The sequence below is a fragment of the Aedes albopictus genome, chromosome 2 (genome assembly GCF_035046485.1).
Source record: "Aedes albopictus strain Foshan chromosome 2, AalbF5, whole genome shotgun sequence".
NCBI lineage: Eukaryota > Metazoa > Arthropoda > Insecta > Diptera > Culicidae > Aedes > Aedes albopictus.
In genome coordinates this window covers 119,965,333-119,979,318 of record NC_085137.1, presented here as the reverse complement: position 1 = coordinate 119,979,318, position 13,986 = coordinate 119,965,333, and the positions used below count along the sequence as shown (strand labels likewise).

The 13,986-nt window shown below is 45.8% G+C and overlaps 1 protein-coding gene across 1 annotated transcript; it reads left to right on the top strand.

Moving 5' to 3' along the window:
* Positions 1–743: 743 nt before the first annotated feature.
* On the top strand, positions 744–6,713 carry LOC134286187 (uncharacterized). The gene has a single exon (XM_062847763.1). It carries the CDS (start codon positions 744–746, stop codon positions 6,711–6,713), a length of 5,970 nt encoding a protein of 1,989 aa, XP_062703747.1.
* Positions 6,714–13,986: the final 7,273 nt, after the last annotated feature.

Genomic DNA, 13,986 nt, shown 5'->3' with positions numbered 1-13,986 from the left:
ACGCACCTCCTTCTACATCAACCTTGATTTCGAACAGTAAGTAGCTCCGGCCCTGACCCCTGAACTGTCATCAACGGATTGACTGACGGGAGACTGACGGATGATTGACAGACAGACCGCAAGCTGACTGACAGACAGACCGCGTGAGTAGGCAGAACAGAACAAAAGGCAAGTCTGTAAAAGTTAAAGTGTGATCGATTAGGTGAGGTTGAGAAAAGAAAATTGAATTCGTTGTATTAAGATTTTATATTGTTTATTCTATCAAAAATTAGCCACAAACTATTAAGCGCTGTGTTGTGTATACTTAAACTAGTGATTTCTTAAAACTATCTACAAAGAAGAGGTAAAGTTGTATTGTAAAATCGACTGAATAGTTTAACCAAAACCACATGCATTTACAGTAATAACTACTAGTACGCATACAAAACGGACCGTTGTGGCTAGGACAGACAGACAGACAGTAACAGTAGAAGGAAACTAAACGTAAGTAGTCAGCATCCAGTATTTACTGATTAACAGTTCTGTTACATATCCAAACAACATACAACACAAATTTCCGTAGCAGACACCTGCACATGTAAAATCAGCTAAACTAACCTAGAAACATGAATTTCTCCCAAAGGGATTTTATAACTCCATCACGAAATACACGAGTTACGAAACCGGAACCAATTCTTCTAATCTGTCTGGTTGCTAGCGCAACAATTTATAAAATCCGTTTACGATCGGGGGCTTAAGTCGGTATGTCAAAAAAAGGTGACGGTCAGAAGCGGGGAACTTCTCCAGTGAACGAAAACCCACCGCCGGTAGTGAGTTGTGAGATATGTCGGAAGCCGGACAACAGCCGTATGGTAGCGTGTGATTCGTGCGGGCAGTGGTATCATTTTGAGTGCGTTAGTGTGGATTCGACTGTACAGGATGTGGAGTGGTGCTGCAGGAAGTGTCTGGAGACAGCAAAACAACTTCCATCTGGTACATCTACACCTAATACCAATACTGGAACACTGCCAAAGTCGGGAACCAGCAAGCCAACGGATTCGGGTCTGGAAGAATATCTACGGAAGCAGCTAGTGGCGATGCAGAAAAAGTTCGAACGGATGATGAAGGAGAAAGAAGACCAGCGTCTGAAGGAGCTCCAGGATCAACGGAAGAAATACGAGCAGGATCTGAAAGATACGGAGCGTCGTGTACTTGAGCAGGTGGAAAGGCAGCATCGGAGAATCAGCTCGGACGAAGGGGGAGCTACGGCGAATTCGACTGGCAATCAGCCCGTACAAATCGATTTCAGTGGTGGATGGACGGCGAATTCGACTGAAAGTGAAAACCCTCGACTGCTTGGAAGCGGATTACCGATGGCCAGTGGTGGATTGACGACAGATGCTATTGGCAATCAACCGTTGCAATTAACGTTTGGAGCTGGGCCGACGGCGAGTTCGACTGGTAATCCACTGCCAAAAATCAACGTACAAGACGTGAGCCACGGTGACGATGTCCTAGCTCAGGAATTGAAGTTGCTTGAGGATAAACAAGCATTAGAGAGAAGGCATTTGGAGGAGCGGAAACGACTTCTACAACGGTATGCAGCGGTCGACGGAGGTGCAGCTAGTGCAGGAGCTGGACTGAATCCTCAGGCGACGGTGTTCCGACCGAGTGTTAGCGGTCTCTTGGGTGTTTCTTCGCTAAGCCAAAGCCAAATCTCTGCGCGTCAAGCCGTCAACAAGGAACTTCCACCATTTTCCGGAAATCCCGAAGAATGGCCACTATTCTTGGCCAGCTACGAGAACTCCACCAGGATCTGCGGATACAGCGACGAAGAGAACATGTTGCGTATTCAACGAAGCCTGAGGGGTAAGGCTTTAGAAGCGGTCCGCTGTCGTTTGCTACATCCAGCGAACTTGCAGGGAGTTCTGGCGACGTTGAAGACTCTTTTCGGAAGACCAGAGATCATCGTTCATTCGCTAGTGAACAGGATACGGGAGATGCCATCACCGAAAGCAGAGAAGTTGCAGACACTGATTGACTTCGGTATAGCAGTCCAAAATGTTTGCGCAACTATCACTGCTTCAGGTCTGGATGAATACATGTGCAATGTGGCGCTGTTGCAGGAGTTGACGGAGAGACTGCCACCGTCAGTAAAGTTGAACTGGGCGTATCACCGGCAAGGACTGAACAGAGTTACGTTGGCGGAATTCGGAGACTGGCTAGGAAAGTTAGTTGAAGCGGCAAGCATCGTTACGATACCGTCCATCAGCGCTCCAAAGCTCGAAAGACGTGGAAGGAAGGAAGACAACTACATCAACGTTCATTCAGAAAGCAGTGAAGCTCCAGCGAAGATTCGTCCGATAGCTACTACAACTTCGAAAGGATGCGTTGTTTGCCTGAACGAGTGCAGCGGTCCAGAAAAGTGCAAACGGTTCAACGAAATGGACGTCGCAGCTCGTTGGACAGTTGTCAAGGACCAGAGGCTGTGCAGGAAGTGTCTTCGGAAGCATTTCGGTGCCTGTGAGGTCAAAATACCATGCGGAAAGAACGGTTGCTCGTTCATGCATCACAAACTGCTGCATGACGATAAACGGTACAGCAAGCCTGCGGCTCCGGCACCAGAGAAGCCAAACGAGGCTCCAACGACACAAAGCTGTAACACGCATTCGAAGGCAGCGACAAAGGTGCTATTTCGGTACGTACTGGTGACTATCTACGGTAGAGGAAAGCAAATCAAAACCTTTGCCTTTCTCGACGACGGATCGTCGGCGACTTTAATCGAGCAAGGTCTGCTGAAGGAGATCGGCCTCAAAGGAACACCATATCCATTGTGTCTCGACTGGACAGGCGGTCAGCGACGTGAGGAAAACGAGTCGGTTGTGTTGGCCCTGAAGGTTTCCGGAATTAGTGAAGGCAACGAAGTATTTGAGCTACCTGAGGTGCATACAGTTCGAGATCTTTCGCTTCCGAAACAGTCGTTATCAGTTCCACAAATGGCAACCAAATACAGCTACCTAGAGGGATTGCCGCTGACATCCTACGATAGCGTTTCTCCGCGAATTCTGATAGGAATGAACAACTGTCGTCTAGGCCATGCGTTAAGAAGCGTAGAAGGAGGCGAAAACGAGCCGGTGGCGTCGAAAACCCGTCTGGGGTGGATAGTGTATGGTCCCTGTTCAATGGAGTCTGGCGCGACAAACTCTGGCGGTTATCACAGCTTCCACATCTGCCCGTGCGTCAAGGAGGAGGATAAGGATCTAAATTCAGCTCTGAAGGAGTTCTTTTCGATAGAGTCGATAGGTATCGCTGGCCCATCCAAATCGCTGCCGTCGAAGGACGAGGAGCGAGCTATGAATATTCTGTCAACCGAAACACGATTGGTAGGAAACCGCTTCGAGACTGGCCTACAATGGCGGTATGATCAATTTCAGTTACCCGACAACAAGGGGATGGCTTTAAAGCGTCTAGCATGTCTGCAGAAGCGACTGAAGCGAGAACCGGACCTAGCGGTAGCAATGCGAGCGAAGATGTCTGAATATGAAGAAAGGGGCTACATCCGTCGATTATCGGCAGCAGAGAAAGCAGAAAAGCATTCCAACGATTGGTATCTGCCGATTTTCCCGGTTACCAACCCTAACAAACCGGGAAAACTACGGATTGTATTTGACGCAGCGGCAAAAGTCAACGGCGTCTCACTGAACTCATTTCTTCTTACGGGACCTGATCAACTGGTATCGCTACTCGCTGTTCTGTACAAGTTCCGCGAATTCCGTATCGCTGTAGTGGGAGACATCCGAGAAATGTTCTTCCAAGTCCAGATGAAGAAGCAGGATCAGCGAAGTCAGATGATCCTGTGGAATAATGGGAATCCAGACAACGAACCCGAAGTGTACGCTGTTACAGTCATGACGTTCGGGGCGGCGTGCTCTCCAAGCTGTGCACACTACGTGAAGAACCGGAATGCTGACAGATTCGAGGAACAGTATCCAAGAGCGGTCGAGTGCATCAAGTACGAGCATTACGTCGATGATATGTTGGCGAGTGTTGAGACCGAGGAAGAAGCTGTGCAGCTGGCCAGTGATGTACGTTCGATCCATGCTCAAGGAGGCTTCGAGATACGCAATTGGCTATCGAATTCCAGCGTCGTCGTCGAGAGTCTGCACGAAAACTCTGCCACGGAGAAGAATCTGAGTTTCTGCGCGGAGATGACAACGGAGAAGGTACTTGGAATGTGGTGGGACACCACGACCGACACATTCACGTTCAAGCTGTCACCAAAGCACGATGCGGAGCTGCTGTCAGGAGCCAGGATGCCGACAAAACGTGAAGTTCTAAGGACGCTTATGGCCATCTATGACCCAATGGGACTTATTGCCAATTTTCTCATCTACTTAAAGATTCTACTGCAGGAAATCTGGCGTTCCGGATGCGGTTGGGACGACGAGATCGATGGGAAGCTGGCGGAAAAGTGGATGACATGGATTGAAGCGCTGCCGAATGTCCGTTTGGTCAGTATTCCCCGCTGTTACCGAATTGAAACATCAGCTGAACCGACAAACACCGTAGAGCTGCACATTTTCTGTGATGCGAGCGAGAATGGGATGGCGGCCGTGGCGTACTTCAGGTTCGAGGAAGAAGGAAAAGTGGAATGCGCTCTGATTGGGTCAAAAACTCGCGTGGCTCCTCTAAAGTTCCTCTCAATCCCTCGCCTTGAGCTTCAGGCTGCTGTTTTAGGAGCTCGCCTTGCAGATTGCATTGCCAAGTCCCACCGGATGAAGATCAATCGCCGCGTCTTTTGGACCGATTCCCGCGACGTAGTCTGTTGGCTGCGATCTGATCATCGACGCTATAGCCAATTTGTAGCGTTCAGGGTCAGTGAGTTGCTTGACACTACACAAGCCAGCGAATGGAGGTGGCTGCCAACCAAAAAGAACGTAGCGGATGAAGGAACGAAGTGGCAAAGGCTGCCAGACTTTCAACCAAGCGGCCGCTGGTTTCGTGGTCCCGATTTTCTGTGGCAGTCTGTACACCAATGGCCAGGAGATAGCGGAGATTTGGGAGCAACCGTGGAGGAGATTCGACCCAGTATTCTACATCATACAGTCGGAGTCGGCGATACACTGGTGGACTTCGAACGGTTTTCGAAATGGAAACGTCTGCTGAGATCGGTCGGATACGTTCATCGTTTTGTCAGTAACCTCCGGAAGCGGACCATGAAGCTGACCTTGGAACTTGGGCCGCTAACACAGGAAGAACTGAAGCTGGCAGAGAACACCATCTATCGACTAGTTCAGCAGCAAGCATTTCCGGACGAAATTCAGTTGATCCGCGACAAATTTCCGCAGACGAATCCATGGGAGCGAATCTTGCCGAGAAGTAGTCCGTTGTACAAGGTCAGCCCGATCATCGACGAACACGGCGTTCTACGAATGCAAGGACGGATCAACGCCTGCGAATGGGTAGATGAATCTGCCAAGAATCCAATTCTACTCCCGAGGCAAAACTACGTGACCAACTTGGTGATTGCTGACTTCCACGCGACATGTCGACATCAAAACCACCAAACAGCACTGAACCAGATACGACTGAAATACAGCATTCCTCGTCTTCGAACAGAATTCGATCGTGTCCGCAGAAACTGTCACCGTTGCAAAGTTCGCCGAGCCAGACCGCAGCCCCCAGCAATGGGAGATCTACCGCCTGCCCGATTAGCAGCGTTTCAACGACCATTCTCCTACACGGGAATCGATTACTTCGGGCCGATGTCAGTGCTAGTCGGCAGACGGTCCGAAAAACGATGGGGAGTTCTGCTCACCTGCATGACAACCAGGGGTGTACACATCGAGGTTGCACATTCGCTGACGACAGACTCGTGCATTCTGGCATTGCGCAACTTCATAGCACGAAGAGGCGCACCGTTGGAGATTATCAGCGACCGAGGAACGAATTTCATCGGAGCTTCACGAGAGCTGCACGAGGCACTGGAGCACGTCAACGAGGAGAAGCTCATGGCCGAGTTTGTCAGTCCAGATACCAAGTGGACGTTCAACCCGCCATCTGCGCCGCACTTTGGAGGCTGCTGGGAGCGTTTGATTCAGTCAGTCAAGAAGACCATGAACGATTTCGACCCTCCCCGACTCCCATCAGATGAAATTCTGCGAACGATGCTGATGGAAGTCGAGATGATCCTGAACTCAAGACCACTCACTGAAATACCGCAAGACAATGACACCGAACCACCCCTAACACCAAATCACTTTCTGTTAGGGTCCACTAATGGGAGTAAGCCCCCGATCACGTTTGACGACAGACCTACTGTACTGAAGAGATCGTGGAGGATGGCACAGCTGTACGCAGACAACTTCTGGAAGAAGTGGGTGGCTGAATATCTTCCCACGCTGACACGTCGGACGAAATGGTTTCAACCCGTCAGACCCATCATGGAAGGCGATCTGGTGCTGATTGTGGACGGTACTCTCCCCAGAAACTGTTGGCCGAGAGGACGTGTGATCCAGGCAGTCAGAGCAAAGGACGGACAGGTCCGGCGCGTCACCGTGCAGACAGTAAGTGGACTTCTGGAGAGGCCTGCAACTAAGGTTGCGGTATTGGACGTCGGTGCTAGCGGAGGTAAGCCACTTGAGCCACAGTGGCGTACCGAGGGGGAGTGTTGCAACCCTTCGGAATGCAACGCACCTCCTTCTACATCAACCTTGATTTCGAACAGTAAGTAGCTCCGGCCCTGACCCCTGAACTGTCATCAACGGATTGACTGACGGGAGACTGACGGATGATTGACAGACAGACCGCAAGCTGACTGACAGACAGACCGCGTGAGTAGGCAGAACAGAACAAAAGGCAAGTCTGTAAAAGTTAAAGTGTGATCGATTAGGTGAGGTTGAGAAAAGAAAATTGAATTCGTTGTATTAAGATTTTATATTGTTTATTCTATCAAAAATTAGCCACAAACTATTAAGCGCTGTGTTGTGTATACTTAAACTAGTGATTTCTTAAAACTATCTACAAAGAAGAGGTAAAGTTGTATTGTAAAATCGACTGAATAGTTTAACCAAAACCACATGCATTTACAGTAATAACTACTAGTACGCATACAAAACGGACCGTTGTGGCTAGGACAGACAGACAGACAGTAACAGTAGAAGGAAACTAAACGTAAGTAGTCAGCATCCAGTATTTACTGATTAACAGTTCTGTTACATATCCAAACAACATACAACACAAATTTCCGTAGCAGACACCTGCACATGTAAAATCAGCTAAACTAACCTAGAAACATGAATTTCTCCCAAAGGGATTTTATAACTCCATCACGAAATACACGAGTTACGAAACCGGAACCAATTCTTCTAATCTGTCTGGTTGCTAGCGCAACACATGGGTTTGATCCACTTTTATATATGTCCATTTCCAGTGGGACACTCTTAACCGGTTCCGGAAAATTTACATGTGACCAATTCCGGCGGGACACCTGAAACCGGTTGTGGAACGTAATCTCAGCTGATTTTCTTAATAACCGTTCATCAGCATATCGAAAAAAAACGCGATTTGATGAAGCGCATGCATGGAGTTCAGTTCCCTTCTACATTTGACCACATCCGGAGGGACACCGGGTACCGATTCCGGGACACTACTAGTTCTCCCAAGCATGGCCAGGGATATTTTTTCTTTGTAACCATTCATCAGGATACCTTAAATGCCATTTGATGTGTAGCGAATATTTTTTTGGTTTGTTTTTGCATTCGGACACTTTCAGCGAGACACCTCGAACCGATTCCGGAACACTATCCGTGGTTTCTAATGTGGGCTTAGCTTATTTTCTTGCTGATCGTACAAGTTATCGAAAAGGCTACGATTTGATGTGTCGCATGTATGAATTAGGCCACTTCCGGCGGGACATCAGGAACAGGTTCCGGGATGCTACCAGTTCAGATATGATCCGATACCGGTTCCGTAATACTACCGGTCAGATATAGTGCACGACTATTTTCCTATTTACCGTTCATCAGGTTATAGAAAAAGCTGCGATTTGATGTGTCGCATGCATGGGTTTGGTTCACTTTTATATTTGGCCACTTCCAGCGGGACACCCGGAACCGGTTCTGGTATGCTCCCGGTTTAGATATGGTCTTAGACTATTTTCCTGTCTACCGTTCATCAGGTTATACAAAAAGCTGCGTTTTGATGTGTCGCATGCATGGGTTTGGTACACTTTTATATTTGGCCACTTCCGGCGGGATACCCGGAACCGGTTCCGGAACACTACCAGATCAGATATCAGAGACTATTTTCTTGTTCACCAATCATCAGGTTACAGAAAAAGCGGTGATTTGATGTGTCGCATACATGGGTTTGTTTCACTTTTATATTTGGCCACTTCCAGCGGGACACCCGGAACCGGTTCCGGTATGCTACCGGTTTAGATATGGTCTTAGACTATTTTCCTGTCTACCGTTCATCAGGTTATACAAAAAGCTGCGTTTTGATGTGTCGGATGCATGGGTTTGGTACAACTTTTATATTTGGCCACTTCCGGCGGGACACCCGGAACCGGTTTCGGAACACTACCGGTTCAGATATAGTCTGCGACTATTTTCCTGCTTACCGTTCATCAGATGATCGAAAATGCCGTGGTTTGATGGGTCGCATGCATGGGTTTGTTGCAATTTCATATCTGGCCCCTTCCTGGGCTACCGGTCCGGAACACCTAAATGGCCATAACTCCGGAACGGCTGGACCGATTCAAACCATTTTCAATAGGAAACAATGGGACAATATCCCGCGTCGATTGAAACCTAAAGCGTTGAAATCGGATGATATTTACTATCCAAAAGTGAGGTGACATTTTTGTACACATACACACATACACACGCACACACACACACACATACATACATACACACACACATACACACACACAGACATCATCTCAACTCGTCGAACTGAATCGATTGATATATAAGACTTGGCCCTCCGGAGGTTCTATCAAGATTTCATTTTTGGAGTGAACATATAGCCTTTCGGTACACCTTGGTGTACGAGAAAGGCAAAAAGCTACACCGGTTCATTTTGATAATTGTTTAATGGAAAACAAATTTCGGATCAAATAAGGCCAAAAATGATATAAACAAAAGATGGAAAATTAACGGAAATATAAGTAATTCTATCATGTGGGAACCCATGGTACCCATGGCCGGCTGTTTGTGGTGTATTTTTTTAACTGGCAACACAATAGATACATCATTTTGACGTCATACATTAATGTTTTAGTTCATCTGCAGATAAATTACATTATCATAAACATCAAAACATGTAAACAATGTTAAAACAATAAGTTTTTAAAGTGGGCGAAAACTGGTTCCAATGATGGGCGAAAATAGGATCAAGGGGGTCGAAATTGGGGACCTTGAGGTCGTTTTTAATTAAACCATTTATTAAAGATTTCACGACATTATTTTTAAATTGTTGTCCCGTAATAGCAAGAACACGTGCGTTTTTACATATTTACCGAAAAAAATGTAGTTGACTTGTCATAGAAGTATGACTTTTAAGCTGCGGAAGACAAATTCCCGCATAAACTGGGCGATTTCTGGGTGCGCTACCCTATAGTTTCCGTCATTACCGTATCTCTTTTTGTACTAAAATGGTACTGAGCAGTCCAAAGGGACGAATCACCTTCGGGGTAAAGTCCCTCGTAAACAACAATAACAGAACTGAGCAGTCCTCCCTTAGCCTTCAACTACTCTCACTGAGTCGCGTTGGTATAGCGACTATCGGCTATGACCGGCAATCACTCGATCAGGGTTCGAGACCCGCCTGGGTTGAAAACATTGGTTGTAAATTAAAAGAAACTTTTTTCAATTGCCGATGACGTTGGTAAAGTAGATTTTTACTATTTTGGTCGAAAAAATAGCTCTGAATGATTACTAATTGATAACAAAACCAGTTATCAATCAGCTGTATTCTTTCATGTTGATAACTAAATGTAATGTTGAACAAAATATTGTACAATTGATGCTGGGTCATTAGGCCGAAGGTCATTAGGTCGAATGGTCATTAGGCCGCATGGTCATCAGGACGAATTGAAAGTTAGGCGTTGGTTTTACTTTTTCCAACAATTTTTGCCAAAAACTAGTTTAACAATGAAACTAGATAGAATAGCCTATGTTTTAAAGAAGGAAAAATTTATGAATTGAATATCAGCAGTTTCAACGCCAAAAACTATTTTAGCAATGATACTAAAAAGAACAGCCTATAAGGCATTTTATGAGACGTTTCAAATCAGCTGTTTTTGCCTTTCTCGTACACTAAGTGTACCGGAAAGGCTATATGTTCACTCCAAAAATGACTTTTTGATAGAAGCCCCGGAGGGTCGAGTCATATATACCAATCAACTCAGCTCGACGAATTGAGGTGATGTCTGTGTGTGTGTATGTGTGTGTGTGTGTATGTGTGTGCGTGTGTGTGTGCGTATGTGTGAGTGTGTACAAAAAAACTCACATCACTTTTTGGCAGTAAACCTCAACCGATTTCAATGACCGACGGTTCATTCGACGCGGAATCTGGTCCCATTGTTTCCTATTGAAAATGGTTCGGATCGGTCCAGCCGTTCCGGAGATATGGCCATTTAGGTGTTCCGGAACGGTACCCCAGGAAGGGACCAGATATGAAAATGCATCAAACCTATGCATGCGACATATCAAACCACGGCATTTTCAATAACCTGATGAGCGGTAAGCAGGAAAATAGTCTCAGACCATATCTGAACCGGTAGTGTTCCGGAACCGGTTGCGGGTGTCCCGCCAGAAGTGGCCAAATATACAAGTGAACCAAACCCATGCATGCGACACATCAAACCACGGCATTTTCGATAACCTGATGAGCGGTAAGCAGGAAAATAGTCTCAGACCATATCTGAACCGGTAGTGTACCGGAACCGGTTCTAGGCACACCGTTGGAAGTGGCCAAATATACAATTGAACCAAACCCATGCATGCGACACATCAAACCCCGGCATTTTCGATGATCTGATGGACAATGAGCAGGAAAATCATCTCAGACCATATTTGAACCGGTAGTGTTCCGGAACCGGTTCTAGGCGTCACACTGGGAGTGGCCAAATATACAATTGAACCAAACCCATGCATGCGACACATCAAACCACGGCATTTTCGATGACCTGATGGACAATGAGCAGGAAAATCATCTCAGACCATATCTGAACCAGTAGTGTTCCGGAACCGGTTCCGGGGCTCCCGCAGAAGTGGTCAAATCTGAAAGAGCCCAACATACCCATACATACGTCACATCAAATAGCGGCTTTTTCGATTACCTAATGAACGGACAGCAAGTGTTTCGGAATCGGTTTTGAGTGGCCGAAAGAGGCCAAATGTAAAAGTAAATCAAATCCAGGTATGTGACACATCAAATCGTGGCTTTTGCGATAACCTGATGAACACTTAGCCAGAAAATAGCCTTAGATCACACTAGAGACAACTGGTAGTGTTCCGGAATTGGTTCCGAGAGTCCCGTCGAAATGGTCAAACCCTGCATGTGACACCTTCAATTTGCAGCGTTATTGGTTAACCGATGAACAGTTAACAAGACAATAGTGTCAGACCATATTTGGTTCAGCCGGTAGTTACTCGGAATCAGATCCGGGTAGTAAAATGTACAATTTAACCAAACCCATGGATGCGGTACATCAAACCACGACAACCTGATGGAAAAAAGGGTCAGACCGCATTAGATTACCGGTAGTGTTGCGGGTTCGGCTGTGGCTTCGAAAGTGGTTAAAAGTATTAAAAAAAAAGCATGACGTCACGATTTGGACAACATCAATGGAGCGCATGACGTCATATTCAACCGTCACACTCTTGAAAATTACTACTTACACGCTTGAAACATTGTAGTCAGCGGTGTCCGCGGATCTATGTTTACTCTACTATCTATAGTTAAAAGTAAAGGTGAATCAAACCCATACATGCGATATATCAAATCGCGGTGGTTGGGTAAAGGTGAAGAATTAGCAATAAAATAATCTCAGACCAGATTTGGGACAACCGTTAGCGTCATGGAATCAGATCCGGGTATCCCACCGGAAATTGCCATATATAAAAATGAACCAAACCCATACATACGACCAGGGATGCCATATATACAGATTAATCTGTATTATACAGATTTTTGAGCATCCGTACAGATTTAATTTATTATGAAATGCAGATTTTTGAGCTAGAGGTGTTATTTTTTTTGTATGGGATACAGATTTTTCACCCAAATTTTGTATGGGATACAGATTTTTGAAAATTGCGATACAAATTTTTCAAAAAATCATCTGGCATCCCTGCATATGACACATCAGATCGCAGATTTTTTGATGATCCAATAAACGGTTAACAAGAAAATAGCTTTAGATCACATAAGACTAGCTGTTGTGTAGCAGAACCAACGTTCATGTGAAAAATCAAATCGTGGCTTTGTTTAATGGCCTGATAAACATTCGGCATGAACAACAGTGACGAATAGGTTTCATCAAATCGCACCATTTCAGATTCCTAAGGTGTAAATTTATAGCAGGATGGGTCAACGTTGAATGGAAAAATAAGAATTTGATCGTGTCAACCTTGAACAGAAGATGGTGGCTGTTTAAAGGAATTTTGAGCTCTAAAACTATGTAAAATAAGTGTATTTGGTATGGGAAATATGTTCGAAGTCCACCAGAGTATCCAAGATAATGCCCCGTATTCAAGTTAGCGCCTTTTTTTTAGGATTTTGAATTCTTGCATTATGGGCATATGTTGTATGGAAACTTGTCCAGAATTCAAAATCTGTGATCAGAAAACCCAAGCTGTGCGCTGTTTCACAAGGTCTGCAATATGACTATAATTGGAATGGGGAAGAATGCCGGTCTTCATCCAAAACTGGTCACCAGAAAATCATAGACGACATGCCAAAATTCAATACGGCGATTATTTCATGTAATTTTAGGTACGGAGTCCAAAAATGAATACCACAACATCCAAGGCGCTGTCCATAAACTACGTAGACTTTTTTCGGCCATCTCAGACCCCCCCTTCCCCCTTGTAGACTTTTGTTCATACAAAATTTTCGAAATTTGTATGGAGCGTAGACTTTAAAAGCACGAGAAAGGCACCATCACCACTAGGTGGATTCATTAGGGTTTTGCCTTTCTCGTACACCAAGGTGTACCGAAAGGCTATATGTTCACTCCAAAAACGAAAATTTGATAGAGCCTCCGGAGGGGTCAAGTCTTATATACCAATCGACTCAGCTCGACGAATTGAGGTGATGTCTGTGTGTGTGTATGTGTGTGTGTGTGTATGTGTGTGTGTGTGTATGTGTGTGTACAAAAAAACTCACATCACTTTTTGGCAGTAAACCTCAACCGATTTTAATGACCGACGGTTCATTCGACGCGGAATCTGGTCCCATTGTTTCCTATTGAAAATGGTTCAGATCGGTCCAGCCGTTCCGGAGTTATGGCCATTTAGGTGTTCCGGACCGGTACCCCAGGAAGAGGCCAGATATGAAAACGCTACAAACCCATCCATGCGGCACATCAAACTACGGCATTTTCGAAAACTTGATGAATGGTATGCAGAAAAATAGTCTCAGACCATATCTGAACCGGTAGTGTCCCGGAATCGGTTCCGGGTGTCCCGCCGGAAGTGACCAAACATAAAAGTGAACTAAACCCATGCATGCGACACATCAAACCGCGGCTTTTTCGCTAACGTGATGAACAGTAAGCATGAAAACATTCTCAGACCATATCGGAACCGGTAGTGTTCCGGAACCGGTTGCAAGTGCCCCGCCGGAAGTGGCCAAGTATAAAAGTTAACCAAACCCATGCATGCGACATATCAAATAGTGGCTTTTTTGATATCCTGATGAACAGTAAGCAGGATAATATTCTCAGACCATATCTGAACCGGTTCCGGGTGTCCCGTAGGAAGTGGCCAAGAA